The sequence below is a fragment of the Schistocerca nitens genome, chromosome 6 (genome assembly GCF_023898315.1).
Source record: "Schistocerca nitens isolate TAMUIC-IGC-003100 chromosome 6, iqSchNite1.1, whole genome shotgun sequence".
NCBI classification, from domain to species: domain Eukaryota; kingdom Metazoa; phylum Arthropoda; class Insecta; order Orthoptera; family Acrididae; genus Schistocerca; species Schistocerca nitens.
Genome location: NC_064619.1, coordinates 710,332,558 through 710,351,342, shown reverse-complemented (window position 1 = coordinate 710,351,342; position 18,785 = coordinate 710,332,558). Strand labels below are relative to the sequence as shown.

General features: G+C 44.7%; 1 protein-coding gene across 1 annotated transcript in view; it reads left to right on the top strand.

Annotated features, from left to right (window-relative positions):
• LOC126263583 (hillarin) overlaps window positions 1-18,785 on the top strand; it is a 594,299-nt gene that overhangs the window by 511,826 nt on the left and 63,688 nt on the right. The window contains exon 3 of the mRNA XM_049960675.1: window positions 931-1,127. Within this exon, the coding sequence (XP_049816632.1) occupies window positions 931-1,127 (197 nt within the window). The remainder of the gene's footprint in view (window positions 1-930; window positions 1,128-18,785) is intronic.

Here is an 18,785-nt window from a genome sequence, read left to right as displayed (position 1 = left end):
AGATGTTCGAATCGCTGTACAAATGGTCACTGGTCGGGGTTAAACAAAACGCTTTCTACCCCATATTCCTACCTCAAATAGAAACCGAGCACCAAGACTCCTCAGATAGCGATTCGGCGCCCGATCTCCTCAGATATGTACCCTGTGACAGCGCTTCCGCGATTTCTATTTAGTTGTACGATGTTTGCTCGTTGCTGCCTGCACTCAGACACACACATAACAAAAACTGTGAAAACCTAAACAAAGATGAACTGTAATGGGCAGTGCCGCCACACTATTTATATACTTATAAGAATGAAGAAATTTCGTAACACTGTTTAAATTCATAGTTCATTAGACCTTCAGTTAAAAGTTATCATGTCATAAAACTTTGAGGAAAATATTATGTTTTGCGAAAGGATGAAAAATGTACATTACAAAAATACAGAAAAAATAGTATTTTATACAAACTTTAGGAAATACGGTTTTTAAGCAAATCCAAACAACATTAAGTTTCATGCTCATTACAAAATTATTTAGACTGTTAACATTTTCGGAAGCTCTCGTGTAGGAACTGCACATTTTAGTTTGACTGTTTTCTTATTGCATTGTGGAACATAGTATAAAACATTAATTTTACGCGACATTAGCTGTGCTGTAACGTGGAAATAGTCATATTTTTTATTTCAGTGACACATTTCTACACACTTACAATATTAAATAACTTATGACAAAAATGTTGACTGTGGTTGTAAAACGTACCTATTTTCGCGATATGGTATCGAGTACTTCACTAGTGAAGTGTATGGAATGGCAAACTAAAGTACTTTGCGTGGTACCTTTACAGTATCGTAAATTAGTCCACGTTTTGTAGCCATAACTGTTGAATGTGACGGTAGCTGCAAAGAGGACAGTAAAGCAGTAAGAAGATGGCTCGCGTTTCTTTTGCAGGACGAGTGGGAGAAGGAGCTGGAGAGGCTGATGAGCAGGTTCGAGCGCGAGCTGCAGACGAAGAAGAAGCGGCCCGACGAGCAGAAGGTGCTGACGCTGCGCCACCAGCAGGAGCGCGAGGACCTCGAGAAGAACATGACGCTGCGCCGCGACAAGAAGAAGGAGTCCCTCACCAGGAAGCTGCTCGAGCACGAGAGGTACGACTGCCCACCACACCCAAGTGCCACATATGTGACTATATGAAGTGCCTACCGAAAATTTATGCCCCGACGACGATTAATTTCCTTTGAGGATTCTAGGATGGTAGGGTAGCGTAGGACATGGGATGGGATGGGATGGGATGGGATGGGATGGGATGGGATGGAGGTGGCTGGTCTCCCTTGTCCCCTTCATCCCTTCCTTATACTCACCGTTTTTTATCACCTTTGCTTCGTTTCCATTGTCTGTTGTAGATTTCTCTTCGCTTTGTCATGGTCCACTCCCACTGGAGGTTCGAGTCCTCTGTTGGGCAAGGGTGTGTGTGTTGTTCTTATCATAAGTTAGTTTAAGCACTGTGCAAGTCTAGGGACTGATGACCTCAGCAGTTTGATCCCTTAGGAATTGACACACATTTGGACATTTTTGTCATGCTGATAGTCTTCAGTCCGTAGGATGGTTTGCTGCAGCTCTTCATGCTAGTCTATCCTGTGCAAGCCTCTTCATCTCTGCATAGCCACTGTAACTTATACATCAATTTTAACTGGCGTCTTCCCTTGTTTCTTTCCATTACCAAATTGAAGACATCAGCTTGACGAAACTGTTAGGACTTCAGTGCCGTTTCCTAATGTGGTAAGAGACAACTAGACCTTCACATGTTCTGCTACTTCATCACAACTGGAGAAACCTACGTGCTATCTGTGGCAATGCAGAGATGGGAATAGCGCATTCCTTCTACACTGTGCAATCACATTAACGTGACCACCTGTCAAAAGCCTGAGTAACCATCTTTTGCAGCGTAGGTCGCTGCGAGATGTGCAGTAAGACATTCAGTGAGGATCTGGAAGGTACCGAAAGGGATGTGGAGCCATGCCGAATCTGCTGCCGTGGCCAGCTGCACTAGATTTCTACACTCCTGGAAATTGAAATAAGAACACCGTGAATTCATTGTCCCAGGAAGGGGAAACTTTATTGACACATTCCTGGGGTCAGATACATCACATGATCACACTGACAGAACCACAGGCACATAGACACAGGCAACAGAGCATGCACAATGTCGGCACTAGTACAGTGTATATCCACCTTTCGCAGCAATGCAGGCTGCTATTCTCCCATGGAGACGATCGTAGAGATGCTGGATGTAGTCCTGTGGAACGGCTTGCCATGCCATTTCCACCTGGCGCCTCAGTTGGACCAGCGTTCGTGCTGGACGTGCAGACCGCGTGAGACGACGCTTTATCCAGTCCCAAACATGCTCAATGGGGGACAGATCCGGAGATCTTGCTGGCCAGGGTAGTTGACTTACACCTTCTAGAGCACGTTGGGTGGCACGGGATACATGCGGACGTGCATTGTCCTGTTGGAACAGCAAGATCCCTTGCCGGTCTAGGAATGGTAGAACGATGGGTTCGATGATGGTTTGGATGTACCGTGCACTATTCAGTGTCCCCTCGACGATCACCAGTGGTGTACGGCCAGTGTAGGAGATCGCTCCCCACACCATGATGCCGGGTGTTGGCCCTGTGTGCCTCGGTCGTATGCAGTCCTGATTGTAGCGCTCACCTGCACGGCGCCAAACACGCATACGACCATCATTGGCACCAAGGCAGAAGCGACTCTCATCGCTGAAGACGACACGTCTCCATTCGTCCCTCCATTCACGCCTGTCGCGACACCACTGGAGGCGGGCTGCACGATGTTGGGGCGTGAGCGGAAGACGGCCTAACGGTGAGCGGGACCGTAGCCCAGCTTCATGGAGACGGTTGCGAATGGTCCTCGCCGATACCCCAGGAGCAACAGTGTCCCTAATTTGCTGGGAAGTGGCGGTGCGGTCCCCTACGGCACTGCGTAGGATCCTACGGTCTTGGCGTGCATCCGTGCGTCGCTGCGGTCCGGTCCCAGGTCGACGGGCACGTGCACCTTCCGCCGATCACTGGCGACAACATCGATGTACTGTGGAGACCTCACGCCCCACGTGTTGAGCAATTCGGCGGTACGTCCACCCGGCCTCCCGCATGCCCACTATACGCCCTCGCTCAAAGTCCGTCAACTGCACATACGGTTCACGTCCACGCTGTCGCGGCATGCTACCAGTGTTAAAGACTGCGATGGAGCTCCGTATGCCATGGCAAACTGGCCGACACTGACGGCGGCGGTGCACAAATGCTGCGCAGCTAGCGCCATTCGACGGCCAACACCGCGGGTCCTGGTGTGTCCGCTGTGCCGTGCGTGTGATCATTGCTTGTACAGCCCTCTCGCAGTGTCCGGAGCAAGTATGGTGGGTCTGACACACCGGTGTCAATGTGTTCTTTTTTCCATTTCCAGGAGTGTAGTTTAAGGATCCATGGTGCGAAGAACCCGATCGAGGTGACGCGGCAGATTCTCGGTTGGGTTTAAATCCGAAGACTCTGTTGTCTACGGCAGTGAGGTAAACCCATCCTGGTACTCTTGGAACCATGCTCGTACACTGCAAGCTGCGTCACACATTTCGCTTGTAGAGTCTTGTACCACAAGGAAGCATGGGAGAGGATGTTGTTATGGGTGGCCGGCATCCTCCTTCTACAATATAAATGCACACGTGGATTAGCACGGTTCTTTATTTACATATAGTGGAACATTTACTTAACTTGAATAGAGTCCATGTTTTGTGGCGCAAGCTCATCAGTAATAGTCCTCTTGCAGACTGATGTAATGTCAATATCGATAATCTTACTTCTGCAAACTTGAGTTTCTCGCTGCTAGTAAAATACAGTTCTGGGTGAGGAAACTAGTCCCACTGTAGTCATTAATCTGGTCGCTATGTTTTGTTGTAGCCTGTGATGAACTAAACCCGCTCCGTGACAGAACTGATAGATGCCAACTGGATGATTGAGTGAGGCCCTCCGGTCAGTGGCAGCGGGCTAAATACATGCTGTGGAAAGGGCGTTGGCAGCGTGTTTGTTGTGGGTGTGTCTCTGGCCTCTCTCGTGATAGGCACGCTTGATCCAGCGTGTACTAACCGATCCTCACCGACCAGTGTGCTGGTGATAGCTTATGCGAGCACAGCATTGTCCTGCTGATAGATGTACCAAGGAAAAACAAACTGAATGTAGTGGTGTACATGCCCTCCAACGACAGATGCATAGTTGTGTTGAACCATTATGCCTTCCAGAATGACAAGGTCGCCCAGGGAGTGCCATGAAAACATTCCCCAGACCATAACTCTCCCTCCTCCGGCCTTGACACCCCAATGACCCAAAGGACATCTCTCTCATAAAACGAGATTCATCTCAGTGGACGTCCACATGCGGTACTGACATGAAAATTCCAGTCTTTGTCACCAATGAACAGCAGTCACCCTGTATGCACCAACGTTCGCTGGACGGTCGTTGATGAGACACTGCTGGTAGCCCTTTGGTTCATATGGGTGATCAATCCCTCAACAGTTGCAGGTCTGTCCACCCGTACACACCTCCATAGCAGTTCACCCCTCCCATCCATGGCCCATCGTGCACCACAGTTGCCACAACACCGATTTTAGGCAGTGCCATTTTTCCATACATGGTTACTTCAACCTCTGTTTTTTGTGGATTTTCCCTATGTCTTCATTTATTGGTGCACGGCAGTTAACAAGTGTGTATATGTTGTTTTTGCATTTAACTGACAGGAAAGATACTCTCTCTGAGGTGAATTTACATTCTGTAGCATTCTCTATTACACTTTTAATGAAGATGGAAAGACGTACCCAATAATGGCATCTGATTCATAATTTTGACTGCTAGTTTGCCTTCGAAGATTCTGTAGTTAAAGGTATCAACAACATTTTCATCTAGGAACTTTGTTTCTTGAACTGCTAAAATTGCAGTTTTGTTTTTCTCTAAAAGTATTTCTAGTTCTTTTTGTTTACCAGTCTTGATTATAGAATTTACGTTTAAAATGCCTAGAAAGAATTTCTTTTTGAATTTTATTTCAGAAGGATTCCAAGGTCGCTCCGATTCAACCTTCTGATTGCAGTTGTTGGGACTCCCTATAACCCTTGGTCCCGCAGACATTGCTTGATGCAGTGGTGGATTTCTGTCTCGAGTTACCACCTGGAGTAGTGCATTCGTTTTCGGACTTTCCGTACTTCAGTTGCAATTGTATTACTTGTATTACATTCAAAGTAAGGAATTCAGTTCCAAGATAAGATCGGATTGTTAGTCCGAAATTTGATTGTTTGTTCGTAGTTCATTCCACGAGGCTCTTCCTCTCTCTCCACCGTTGGGAATTAAATCAAACTTCCTCTTCCGCCTTCGAGACTGTTGGCCGGGTTTCAGCTGTAACCCTAGGCAGGGGCCCTCACGGGGTAGTACGAGCCGGATGGACCCCGGTTTCTCAACGGGGTTGCTACTCCTCCCTCTCCTCCTTCCCCGGGCTTGGGGCCGGTAATAGCGGAGTCTTTACGCATCTTTATAATTCAATTATTTATTTTATAATTAGGGCAACAAATGCTACTCACAATCGGACGTACAGACTTTTTTTTCTTTATGCACCTTCATTTGCGATCGTAATTGGAGGATTCGCAGGATCGTTACTTTACGTTTAAACTTTCGTTCTTCAATGAAGAGAAACATGCTGTTATCTATTTTTTTCTTACGTCTATCTGAGGTTTCCTGTTGGATCTTTCTTGATATCTATCAGTCCGGTAAAAAACTTCTCGGTTTTCTCGGCGTAATTTCTATTGTGTATTACGACTGCCGTGGCGCCCTTAATTGCCTTAGTTGTGATTCTAGTTTATCTTAATAACTTTTCAGCTGCTTTCTGTTCTCGCGAGTTGTGTGCAGTCCTCTTGCGATTGAGTTCCTTACTTTAACTGCTGTGTTGGTTTGTTCGTATTTACTCATTTCGCGACATCTCACACTAGTTTCCCTTCGCGCCAGTAATTTTTTGTTGTATTAGTCACTTGTGGAATTCAGGTTACACTGGAACTGTGTATTTAAAAGATTTTGCTCTTCGTAGTTAAATTTACGACCCTATCATGGAATTAATGCACCTTTTCGTATGTCACTTCCATTTCAACATTCTAGTTTACATCTAAATTAAAAAGTTTCTTCTGTTGTCTGTTTCTAATTACTACCTGTTCTCTGTTTATTTCGGTTTTCGATCTCTCTTATAGATACGTAAACTGTAGTGTCGGTAAAAAGTTGCCTAGCACAACATGAAGATTAGAAGTGTCCCTGTTGAACTTAACTTTCACTTTTTAGGCACGAGGGATAATAAAAAATCTGTTTCCGATTTTTCAAAGGACTTTGTCTATCTTTGCAAATTAAAAAGCAATTTGTAATTTTCTGGAATCCCTCATCATTTTCGAAACCTCATTATTTTTAATTTGGAAATTTATATGTGTAACAACGTATGTTTTACGTTGAAACATTTGTTCCTTTGTGAAGAGGTGGTCGTAATACATGACAGAAATTACATCGTGTAAACCGAAATTTTTTACCGGAACAATACAGGTCAAGAAAGATCCGACCATGAAATCTCAGACAGGCGTAAGGAAAGCAATAGCTAAAACTATGTTTGTCTTCTCAGAGGAACAAAAGTTTCAACGTAAAACATGGAGGGTGGCAATTATTGAAATATATGAAATGAAACCGTCATGATTTCTGAACGGTTTGCATTAGGACTTCAAACTGCATGGTTAGGCGCGGGACATGATGGGAATTGGTATGGTTCGCTTTAGCGACGGAGCCCACTTTCATCTGGATGGGTTCATCAGTAAGCAAAATTGGCGCATTTGGGGGACTGAGAATCCGTATTTCGCGATCGAGAAGTCTCTTCACCCTCTACGGGTGACAGTGTGGTGTGCAATGTCCAGTGCGAAATAATTGGTGCGATATTCCTTGATGGCACAGTGACTACCGAACGGAACGTGAATGTTTTGGAATATGATTTCATCCCCATCATCCAAAGTGACCCTGATTTCGGCAAGATGTGGTTCATGCAAGACAGAGTTGGACCCCATCGAATCAGGAGAGTGTTTGATGTCCTAGAGGAGCACTTTGCGAACCGCATACGGGCCACTGGTGTGGGCGTCAATTGACCGCCATGTCCTCCGAATCTGAACACATGCGACTTCTTTTTATGGGGCTGTATTAAAGACAAGGTGTAGAGCAATAACCGCTAAACCATTGCTGAGCTGAAAACAACCGTTCAGAATCGATATTCCGACACTTCAGCGGGTCATGCAGAATTTCTCTGTTCGTCTGCGCCACGTCATCTCCAATGCTGGCAGGCATATCGAACACGTCATAACCTAAATCCGAATATCTGTAGTGACGTTTACATGTTGAATAACTTTTTAACTAATGTAGGTTTTTTCATATACACTACTGGCCATTAAAATTGCTACACTACGACGATGACGTCCTACAGACGCGAAATTTAACCGACAGGAAGAAGATGCTGTGATATGCAAATGATTAGCTTTTCAGAGCATTCACACAAGGTTGGCGCCGGTGGCGACACCTACAGCGTGCTGACATGAGGAAAGTTTCCAACCGATTTCTCATACACAAACAGCAGTTGACCGGCGTTGCCTGGCGAAACGTTGTTGTGGTGACTCATGTAAGGAGGAGAAATGCGTACCATCACGTTTCCGACTTTGGTAAAGTTCGGATTGTAGCCTATCGCGATTGAGGTTTATCGTAATGCGACATTGCTGCTCGTGTTGGTCGAGATTCAATGTCTGTTAGCAGAATATGGAATCGGTGGGCTCAGGAGGGTAATACGGAACGCCGTGCTGGATCCCAACGGCCTCGTATCACTAGCAGTTGAGATGACAGGCATCTTATCCGCATGGCTGTAACGGATCGTGCAGCCACGTCTAGATCCCTGAGTCAACAGATGGGGAGGTTTGCAAGGCAACAACCATCTGCACGAACAGTTCGACGACATTTGCAGCAGCATCGACTATCAGCTCGGAGACCATGGCTGCGGTTACCCTTGACCTTGCATCACAGACAGGAGCTCCTGCGATTGTGTACGGAACGACGAACCTGGGTGCACGAATGGCAAAACGTCATTTTTTCGGATGAATCCAGGTTCTGTTTACAGCATAATGATGGTCGCATCCGTGTTTGGCGACATCGCTGTGAACGCACATTGGAAGCGTGTATTCGTCATCGCCATACTGGCGTATCACCCGGCGTGATGGTGTGGGGTGCCATTGGTTATACGTCTCGGTCACCTCTTATTTGCACTTTGAACAGTGGATGTTTCATTTCAGATGTGTTACGACCCGTGGCTCTACCCTTCATTCGATCCCTGAGAAGCCCTACATTTCAGCAGGATAATGCACGACCGCATGTTGCAGGTCCTGTACGGGCCTTTCTGGAAACAGAAAATGTTCGACTGCTGCCCTGGCCAACACATTCTCCAGATCTCTCACCAACTGAAAACGTCTGGTCAATGGTGGCCGAGCAACTGGCTCGTAACAATACGCCAGTCACTACTCTTGATGAACTGTGGTATCGTGTTGAAGCTGCACGGGCAGGTGTACCTGTACACGCCATCCAAGCTCTGTTTGACTCAAGGTCCAGGTGTATCAAGACCGTTACTACGGCCAGAGGTGGTTGTTCTGGGTACTGGCCGCGCGGGATTAGCCGAGCGGTCTTAGGCGCTTTAGTACTGTGCGGGTGGTCCCGGCGGAGGTTCGAGTCGTCCCTCTGGCATGGGTGTGTGTGTTTGTCGTTAGGATAATTTAGGATAAGTAGCGTGTAAGCTTAGGGACTGATGACCTTAGCAGCTAAGTCCAATAAGATTTCACACACATTTGAACATTTGGTATTATAGCCTCGCTCAGCTCGAACATAAACTGTGTGAAGACTCAGTGAGACAGAACTACTACTCAGGACAGTGACATCGGCGTCATGTAGGGAAGGCAACATGGATGGCGCACTTTCCGGATGACGTAGGCGCAGCGCTCCCTACTGGTCCGTGATTGCCGCGGGCTGCGGAACGGTCTCGACCTCTGTTGCTTTGGCACACCCTAACCATCACTGGGCGGATGCGGGTGGCGTTGTTGGGAATGGTGACGGCCTGGGCGGAGATCGACCCCCGTAACCTCGCTGCCTCTTGACCGCCTTTGCGGCAGGGGGCAGCTTCGGAGGCAGTATCGTAGTGATTCACCAGTGGAGGCTGACGTGTGGGATGGCGGGATAAGGCTTAAGCTCGATGGGCGGCGACTGCCTGGTGGCTTTGTAGAGGGTCACCGCCCCATCTGATTACGACAACAAATTATGTTCTAGAAGGCCCATCTGATGCTCCTAATGGCTGCCGACGACAAACTCGACCACCTCTTCATATGGTCTGGTACGCGATCCCACTCTTGCAATCTTCTGGCATATCCTAGAATTCATGGCAATTAAAAGTCCACGAAACTCTTTTAAAAATTGAGTATAGGTAAATGTGTAAATATAACGTAACAAATGATACACAATGGCAAATACACACATTCAAAGCATTTTTAATTATGTTGTTTTAAACTGCGGGCAACTGCAGCCAAATTTCCACATTTCGAATGAAATGACCCACACTTGCTGTAGAATACTTTTTATTAAAAGTCACGTCCGGTTTCGCGTCAGTTGAAGACTCATCCTCATGATGATACGTACAAATAATAAGAAAATATTACTTTAGAAAGAATTCTTAACAATGGTGTAAACAATAAAGAGCTATTGAAAAGCAGCATTATAGAGCCGTGTGTGAAGAGTACTCACAAAGATTATTTCTAACAAGGACATCATCTTTACTCCAGTGACTGTTATATGTCTTTGTTGCACTATAGCAATTTCGGCTTTAAGCCATGTAAACGTAACGTAAGCTGACACATTTGCACGTCGTTGTCAATCCTGTTAAATACATTCGTGTCGTTTTTACACAGTGCGAGCACACGTATACAGATAACATGATCTGTAAATGCACATGTTCGTTAACCCATCACTAGAAACGCATGCTTTAGACCATAGCTGCAGACTACTGGTGTGCAGCTTTGGTCTAATGCATGTTTTTCTAGTGATGGGTTAACGAACATGTGCATTTACAGATCATGTTATCTGTATACGTGTGTTCGCACTGTGTAACATCGACACGAATGTTTATTTATTTATTTAAATGTCAAGTTCCGTAGGACTAAATTGAGGAGCAAATCTCCAAGGTCATGGAACGTGTCAGTACATGAACTGACAACATAAAAAGTAATAACAGATAAAAATAAATGTTCATGAACCTGAAAGAAAATCAGTCCATAAGTTTAAACAAACGCTATCAGTAATACAATGAGAATCATCTTAATTTTTCAAGGAACTCCTCGAAAAAATAGGAGTGACTCATGAGGAAACTCTTCAGTTTCGATTTGAAAGCGCGTGGATTACTGCTAAGATTTTTGAATTCGAGTGGCAGCTTATTGAAAATGGATGCAGCAGTATACTGCACACCTTTTTGCACAAGAGTTAAGGAAGTCCGATCCAAATGGAGGTTTGAGTTCTGCCGAGTATTAACCGAGTGACAGCTGCTTATTGTTGGAAATAAACTAATATTGGTAACAAGAAACGACAATAAGGAATATACATATTGAGAGGCCATTGTCAAAATACCCAGACTCGTGAAAAGAGGTCGACAAGAGGTTCGTGAACTCACACCAGTTATTGCCCAAACCGCCCGTTTCTGAGCCAAAAATATCGTTCTAGAATGGGAAGAGTTACCCCAAAACATAATACCATACGACATAAGTGAACGAAAATAAGCAAAGTACACTAATTTAAGTGTCGAAATATCACTCACTTTCGATACCGTTCGAATAGTGAAAATGGCAGTATTAAGTCTTTGAACAAGATCCTGAACGTGGGCTTTCCACGACAGCTTACTATCTATCTGAACACTTAGGAATTTGAACCGTTCAGTTTCACTAATCATATGCCCGTTCTGTGAGATTAAAACGTCAGGTTTTGTTGAATTGTGTGTTAGGAACTGTAAAAACTGAGTCTTACTGTGATTTAACGTTAGTTTATTTTCTACAAGCCATGAACTGTGGTCATGTACTGCTCTACTTGAAACCGAGTCAATGTTGCACACAACATCCTTTACTACCAAGCTAGTGTCATCAGCAAACAGAAATATTTTAGAGTTACCCATAATACTAGAGGGCGTATCATTTATATAAATAAGCAACAGGAGCGGCCCCAACACTGATCCCTGGGGCACCCCCCACTTGACAGTACCCCACTCAGATCCCACATCACAGCCGTTATCAACATTGTGAATAATGACCTTTTGCTGCCTGTTGCTACAGTAAGAGGTGAACCAATTGTGAGCTACTCCCCTTATTCCGTAATGGTCCAACTTCTGGAGCAATATTGTGTGATCAACACAGTCAAATGCCTTTGTTAAATCAAAAAATACGCCAAGCGTTCGAAACTTTTTGTTTAGCCCATCCAGTACCTCACAGAGAAAAGATAATATAGCATTTTCAGTTGTCAAACGACTTCTAAAGCCGAACTGTACATTTGATAGCAAATCGTGTGATATAAAATGATCAATTAACCTTACATACACAGCCTTTTCGATAACTTTTGCAAACACTGATGGCATAGAATTAGGTCTAAAATTATCTACATTATCCCTTTCTCCCTTTTTATAAAGCGGCTTTACTACTGAGTACTTTCATCGCTCAGGAAACTGACCATTTGAGCCGGCCGCGGTGGTCTCGCGGTTATAGGCGCGCAGTCCGGAACCGTGCGACTGCTACGGTCGCAGGTTCGAATCCTGCCTCGGGCATGGATGTGTGTGATGTCCTTAGGTTAGTTAGGTTTAAGTAGTTCTAAGTTCTAGGGGACTGATGACCACATCAGTTGAGTCCCATAGTGCTCAGAGCCATTTGAACCATTTTGAAACTGACCATTCCTAAAGGAAAAATTACAAATATGGCTAAATACAGGGCTAACACGTGCAGCACAGTACTTTAATATTCTACTAGACGCTCCATCATAACAATGAGAGTCCTTAGTCTTCAGTGATTTGATTATTGTCTCAATCTCCCTCTTGTCTGTATCACGGAGGAGTATTTCAGACGTCAATCTCGGAAAGGCATTTGCTAAGAAATTTATATGATTTCTGTAGGTACTAAATTTTTATTTAATTCACCAGCAATGCTCAGAAAACGGTTGTTAAATACTGTACATATATCTGATTTATCAGTAACAGAAATATTATTACTGCAAACTGACTTTATATCGTCAACCTTGTGCTGCTTACCAGACACTTCCTTCACAACTGACCATATGGCTTTAATTTTATCCTGTGAATTAGATATTCTGTTTGCATACCACATACTTTTAGCCTTGCTAATAACATTTTTAAGCACCTTACAATACTGTTTGTAATGGGCTACTGTAACTTGATTGTGACTGCTTCTAACATTTTGATATAATTCCCGCTTTGTTCTACATGATATCTTATCCCACTAGTCAGCCAACCGGGCTGTCGATTACTGCTAGTACCCCGTTTAGAATGTTCTAATGGAAAGCAACTCTCAAAGAGCATGACAAATGTGTTATGGAAAGCATTGTATTTATCATCTATATTATCGGCATTATAAACATCTTGCCACTCTTGTTCCTTGACAAGTTTTGAAAAACTCTCTATTGCTGTTGGATTAACTTTCCTACGTAGTTTGTAATTAAATACGACATTAGTTAGAGTACAAAAACCTTTTAGTGTTAAAATTTGTGCATCATGGTCTGAAAGGCCATTCACCCTTTTACTAACAGAATGCCAATCTAGTAATGAAGAATGAATAAAAATATTGTCTATGACTGTGCTACTGTTCCCCTGCACCCTAGTTGGAAAAAAACACAGTTTGCATCAGATCATATGAATTTAGGAGATCTACCAACATCCTTTTTCTTGCACAATCATGTACAAAATTAATACTGAAGTCACCACATAGAACTACTTTCTGGTATGAAACTTCCTGGCAGATTAAAACTGTGTGCCCGACCGAGACTCGAACTCGGGACCTTTGCCTTTCGCGGGCAAGTGCTCTACCAACTGAGCTACCGAAGCACGACTCACGCCCGGTACTCACAGCTTTACTTCTGCCAGTACCTCGTCTCCTACCTTCCAAACTTTACAGAAGCTCTCCTGCGAACCTTGCAGAACTAGCACTCCTGAAAGAAAGGATAATTGCGGAGACATGGCTTAGCCACAGCCTGGGGGATGTTTCCAGAATGAGATTTCCACTCTGCAGCGGAGTGTGCGCTGATATGAAACTTCCTGGCAGATTAAAACTGTGTGCCCGACCGAGACTCGAACTCGGGACCTTTGCCTTTCGCGGGCAAGTGCTCTACCAACTGAGCTACCGAAGCACGACTCACGCCCGGTACTCACAGCTTTACTTCTGCCAGTACCTCGTCTCCTACCTTCCAAACTTTACAGAAGCTCTCCTGCGAACCTTGCAGAACTAGCACTCCTGAAAGAAAGGATAATTGCGGAGACATGGCTTAGCCACAGCCTGGGGGATGTTTCCAGAATGAGATTTCCACTCTGCAGCGGAGTGTGCGCTGATATGAAACTTCCTGGCAGATTAAAACTGTGTGCCCGACCGAGACTCGAACTCGGGACCTTTGCCTTTCGCGGGCAAGTGCTCTACCAACTGAGCTACCGAAGCACGACTCACGCCCGGTACTCACAGCTTTACTTCTGCCAGTACCTCGTCTCCTACCTTCCAAACTTTACAGAAGCACTTGCCCGCGAAAGGCAAAGGTCCTGAGTTCGAGTGTCGGTCGGGCACACAGTTTTAATCTGCCAGGAAGTTTCATATCAGCGCACACTCCGCTGCAGAGTGGAAATCTCATTCTGGAAACATCCCCCAGGCTGTGGCTAAGCCATGTCTCCGCAATATCCTTTCTTTCAGGAGTGCTAGTTCTGCAAGGTTCGCAGGAGAGCTTCTGTAAAGTTTGGAAGGTAGGAGACGAGGTACTGGCAGAAGTAAAGCTGTGAGTACCGGGCGTGAGTCGTGCTTCGGTAGCTCGTTGGTAGAGCACTTGCCCGCGAAAGGCAAAGGTCCCGAGTTCGAGTCTCGGTCGGGCACACAGTTTTAATCTGCCAGGAAGTTTCATATCAGCGCACACTCCGCTGCAGAGTGGAAATCTCATTCTGGATACTTTCTGGTACTTCCTACAAAGTGAATCAAGAACCCTCTCTAGCTTAAGCAAAAATGCTCTGATGTCGGAGTTAGGGGACCTATAAACAACAGCAATTAAAAGTTTAGTTTCACTAAATTCAACTAATGCTGCACAACTTTCAAATATCTGTTCAGTGCAGTGTCGTGATACGTCTATGGACTCAAATGAAATACTGTTTCTTACGTACAGAGCCACTCCCCCACCCCGCAAGGAACTCCTTGAGAAACAGCCAGCTAATCTGTAGCCTGGTAAAGGAAGCCTCTGAATTATCAAATTATTTAAGTGGTGCTCTGATATACCAATAATTTCAGAGTTAACATCTATTAGCAGTTCACTAACTTTATCTCTAATACCTCTTATATTTTGATGAAATATGCTAATTCCTTCTCTACTTGGAAACATTACATCCTCTGTAGGTGAGCCCTTAGTTAGAGGCACTTCCTTTAAGCAGGTATACCTATCAGCTGACTTCAGTCTAAAAAAGGTGCAGCTCTAACACCAACTGCTACAGGAATTTTTCCATGAGTGATACCACCACCACCACCACCCACTACACTGTCACCTATAAGCTCAGCCAGCCTCCCCTTCCCATACCTATTGAGGTACAGGCCATGCCTAGTGAAACCTCATCTGCTGATAGACCCAACTGGCACCACTGAGATGTGATCCATGCCCTCCGCCATCAGTGCCCTCCCCAGCCCCACATTAACGCGCCTAACAACCGCATTAAGGAGAGGCCGATCATGACGCTGAAACAGTTGCACGAAATGCACATTAGTGCCACCAGTTTGAGTAGCTATCTTAACCAAGTCACCACTGACATTATATTCCCCGTCCCTATCGAGACTGTTCCCTGCTCCACCCACTATCACTACCTGATCCTCTTTCGTAAAATTCTTACATAACTCCCCTATGCTTTCAGTCATCTGAGCCAACCCTGCACTAGGCTTCACAATGCTGGTGACCTGGTACTCACTCCCCAACACTTCCTGCAACTGCTGGCCCACACCTCTTCCGTGGGAACTACCTAGCAGCAGAACCTTCTTTCTGCTAGACTTTGCAACTAACCTAGGCCTCCTAATTGCTGAGGACTGCTGCAAGTTACCTACATCTACGGCTACACGAGGCTCCTCTCCACTCAACTCTGACAGTTGGTCGTATCTATTGCATGTATGCAAAGTAAAACTGTCTGAGTACCTTCTCTTCCTAGCTACCTTCTTGCCAACTGCCAGTTCCCATTCCCCACCACCCTTCATCCTCCTCAACCTATCTAGTTCCTCCTTTGCGCATTGTAACTGCACCTGAAGGGCACAGATCTTACGCTCCTGCTCCTCTATTAACTTGTTTCTACTACAGATTCTACATTCCCAGGAGAGGATCTCCCTAAAATGACCACTGGCTTCCCCAGTGCATTCCCCCCAATGAAAATACTTTGAACAAATCCCACACCGTAATCCACTACTCACAAACCTACGACAGAGCCCACACTTTTCACTCATGGTAAATTTTACAGTTACTGAAAAAAAAACTATACGTCTACGTTACCAAAGTTCAGTTACACCAGTAGAACTATTTAAGAACTAACAATAATGGTCTCGAAATTCTCTGCCTACTAAGAAAGCAACTACTTGTATTAATACTACTACAACACAGCCGATACCAATACCAGCAAAACTTCACAAAATTATTAGCTACAACCAAAAAATTTAAACTACCGCTGTAACACTAAGCGAAGTTAAAACACTATATGAAAATTTTACTGAAATATTTCACTAGAAAGAATAATAAACGTCAGTTGAAAACTAAAGCACGAAAATTACCAACGACTTCAACACACTGAAAACTCGCTAAAACACAGCGAGCGAACGATTACAAAAGTTTATCAAGTCGTTATTTCGCAACAAACGGCACGCAACACAGCTGAAATCTATTAAATTTAGTAACTGTATTACAGAGCACAAATAAGTTTGTCAGTACTTAGCTTATAACCGCTACAGCTGCAGTGCACGCCGCAAAATGTAAACACACTACTGAGGCGCGAGGCCTCATGTATTTAACAGCATTGACAACGACGTATAAATGTGTCAGCTTACATTACGTTGACATGGCTTAAAGCCATAATTCACCTGATAATGGCCTAAGGCCGAAATTGCAATAGTGCAATAAAAATATATGACAGTCACTGGTGTAAAGATGATGTCCTTCAAAAAAATTTATGACTGTGAATCCCAGCTACAACAAGTGTATTTCTAACAAGTCATCGGCGAAAGTTCACTGCTTTGGAGCCACTCCCAACAATCACAAGTCGTGAACAAATAGTGAGCTAAAACCGGTAGTTGTTATTAAAAACGGCGGGGCATAGGAGAACCTATAAAAATAACGGGCCAAACAAAGCTGCAGTCCAGTAGCACACCAAGACAATTTCACAGTATGAACGAGAAGAGCCGTACCGTGCCAGGAAAGTGGTTGGGCGGCTGCAGTGCTGACTGCCATGTGACAGGTGGCGTCAGAGGTGACGGGGAGCAAAACCGTCGCTATAAGGGACGTCACGGTTGGCGAGCCGCTGTACATACACTACAGTACTTAAGAAATACGTAAAACGACTGGGTCCCATTTATAAAAAGACTGAAATTGGACAATTAATATGCAACATATTAATAATACCTTAGTCATAATAGAAATTCCTTCTTTGACAAATACAATTTATAAAAATACTGAAAATGGATTGAAACCTGATAGTCAAAAGAAGGCCGGATTCTGTTACGATTGTGGACAGGGCCGTAATCAGTTACTATTGGTTGCCTTTTACAGTTACACACAATTTATTTTAAACCAGTAATTCCAGACTCAACAATAAATAAAATTACCACACGTTATTAATGAAGGAGTGAACAACTGTGTAAATAATAGTGTTTTCAGTGAGTTATAATTTAGCAACTCACCATTAAATACAGATACAGCAGATAAGGTTTTAAAAGTAAGCCATTGTGATCTGGCCAGAAGGCCTTACACGCCAGGAACGGCAATAATATAAAAAATTTAGAAATTGCTGTAAAACAGCAAACACAAAAGCAAAGGTTAATTTAAAAAAAAAAAAAAAAACCAGCAACTGATCACCATACGGGTGAAATAAGATGACGGTAAAGTTTGTAACTCAACCCTTAACGTCCACTGATCACTACACTGCTAGATTTGTTCCAGAAGGCGACCAGAACTATTAACTAGATATATATAACCTTTAATGTAGGCATTACAAGGTATTGTAATAAATATTACAATAATAAAACACAAGGAGCAGTACATAAGTTCCTTAAAGGGTACTGAGGCACATTAGACCTGCAGAAGGCGTGGGCTAAAGGAGCGTTACACTGAAATACTGGCCATCAGACCTCCTTTTAGAACACACGTCTTAAAAGAACCAGGGGGTCACAGACAGTGCTCCAGGAATCGACCTCTGAAAAGGTCTGGCAACAAACACTTTCGCGAGCAATGAGATAGGCAACTCAAAGTTGCATTCACTTCACAAAATGGTAACTCAGACTAGTGGCAGTCTAACGAATGACTAGTGATAATCTTGCTGAAGCTACCTGACGTCCGATAAACCAAATGCAACGATGGATCAATACGCCAAAGCGGAACCGGCGGTCTGCAGTACGTCCCCCTACAGTCTGGAACTGCGTGATCGCTACGGTCGCAGGTTCGAATCCTGCCTCGGGCATGGATGTGAGTGATGTTCTTAGGTTAGTTAGGTTTAAGTAGTTCTAAGTTGTAGAGACTGATGACCACAGCAGTTGAGTCCCATAGTGCTCAGAGCCATTTGAACCATTTTGAACTACGTCCCCAGAATACTGTGTTTTAGAGTGCCCGGAACGAGGAAGGAATCACTTCCAGCAGAGAAGAAGAACCAGCAGCCGGCGTACAATCAAGTAAGCTGCCAAAACTACACGCCCTACCAGACAGCAGCGGCAAGACGAGGAAATGTACACTGCCATTACATACACTAACCCCCAGGGCAGGTAACTGGGGCGTTAGCGGCCACAAGGCAAGAACAATTACCGCTGGTTGAACTTAACAAATTGTAACAAGTTGAACGCAGTAAATAGTAATAAGAAGTCGAGGAAAGCTAATAAAATTCGCCTTCCCCAAGCATTCCACTCGCTGCTCTTCGCCTCAGCGACACTAGGAGCAGCAGCACCAACCCAAGTCACTGGAGACTCGCGAGATGTCACAGTGGTGTAGGTTTCTCTACTTGGATTGAAATGCACTCATCTTAAAGCTTGCTGGATCCGGTTTACGACGAGGTCGTTCATCCTGGTGACCACAGTCCTTCCACCCGGCAGTCCATGCGTGCTGCCAGTGGTCCCGGCATGTTACCGCACTGTACAGACCTGGCTCCTCCTGTCCCCCTACCCACACGACCCAGAAAAACAACGACGTCGCCCCAAAGATAGGGCA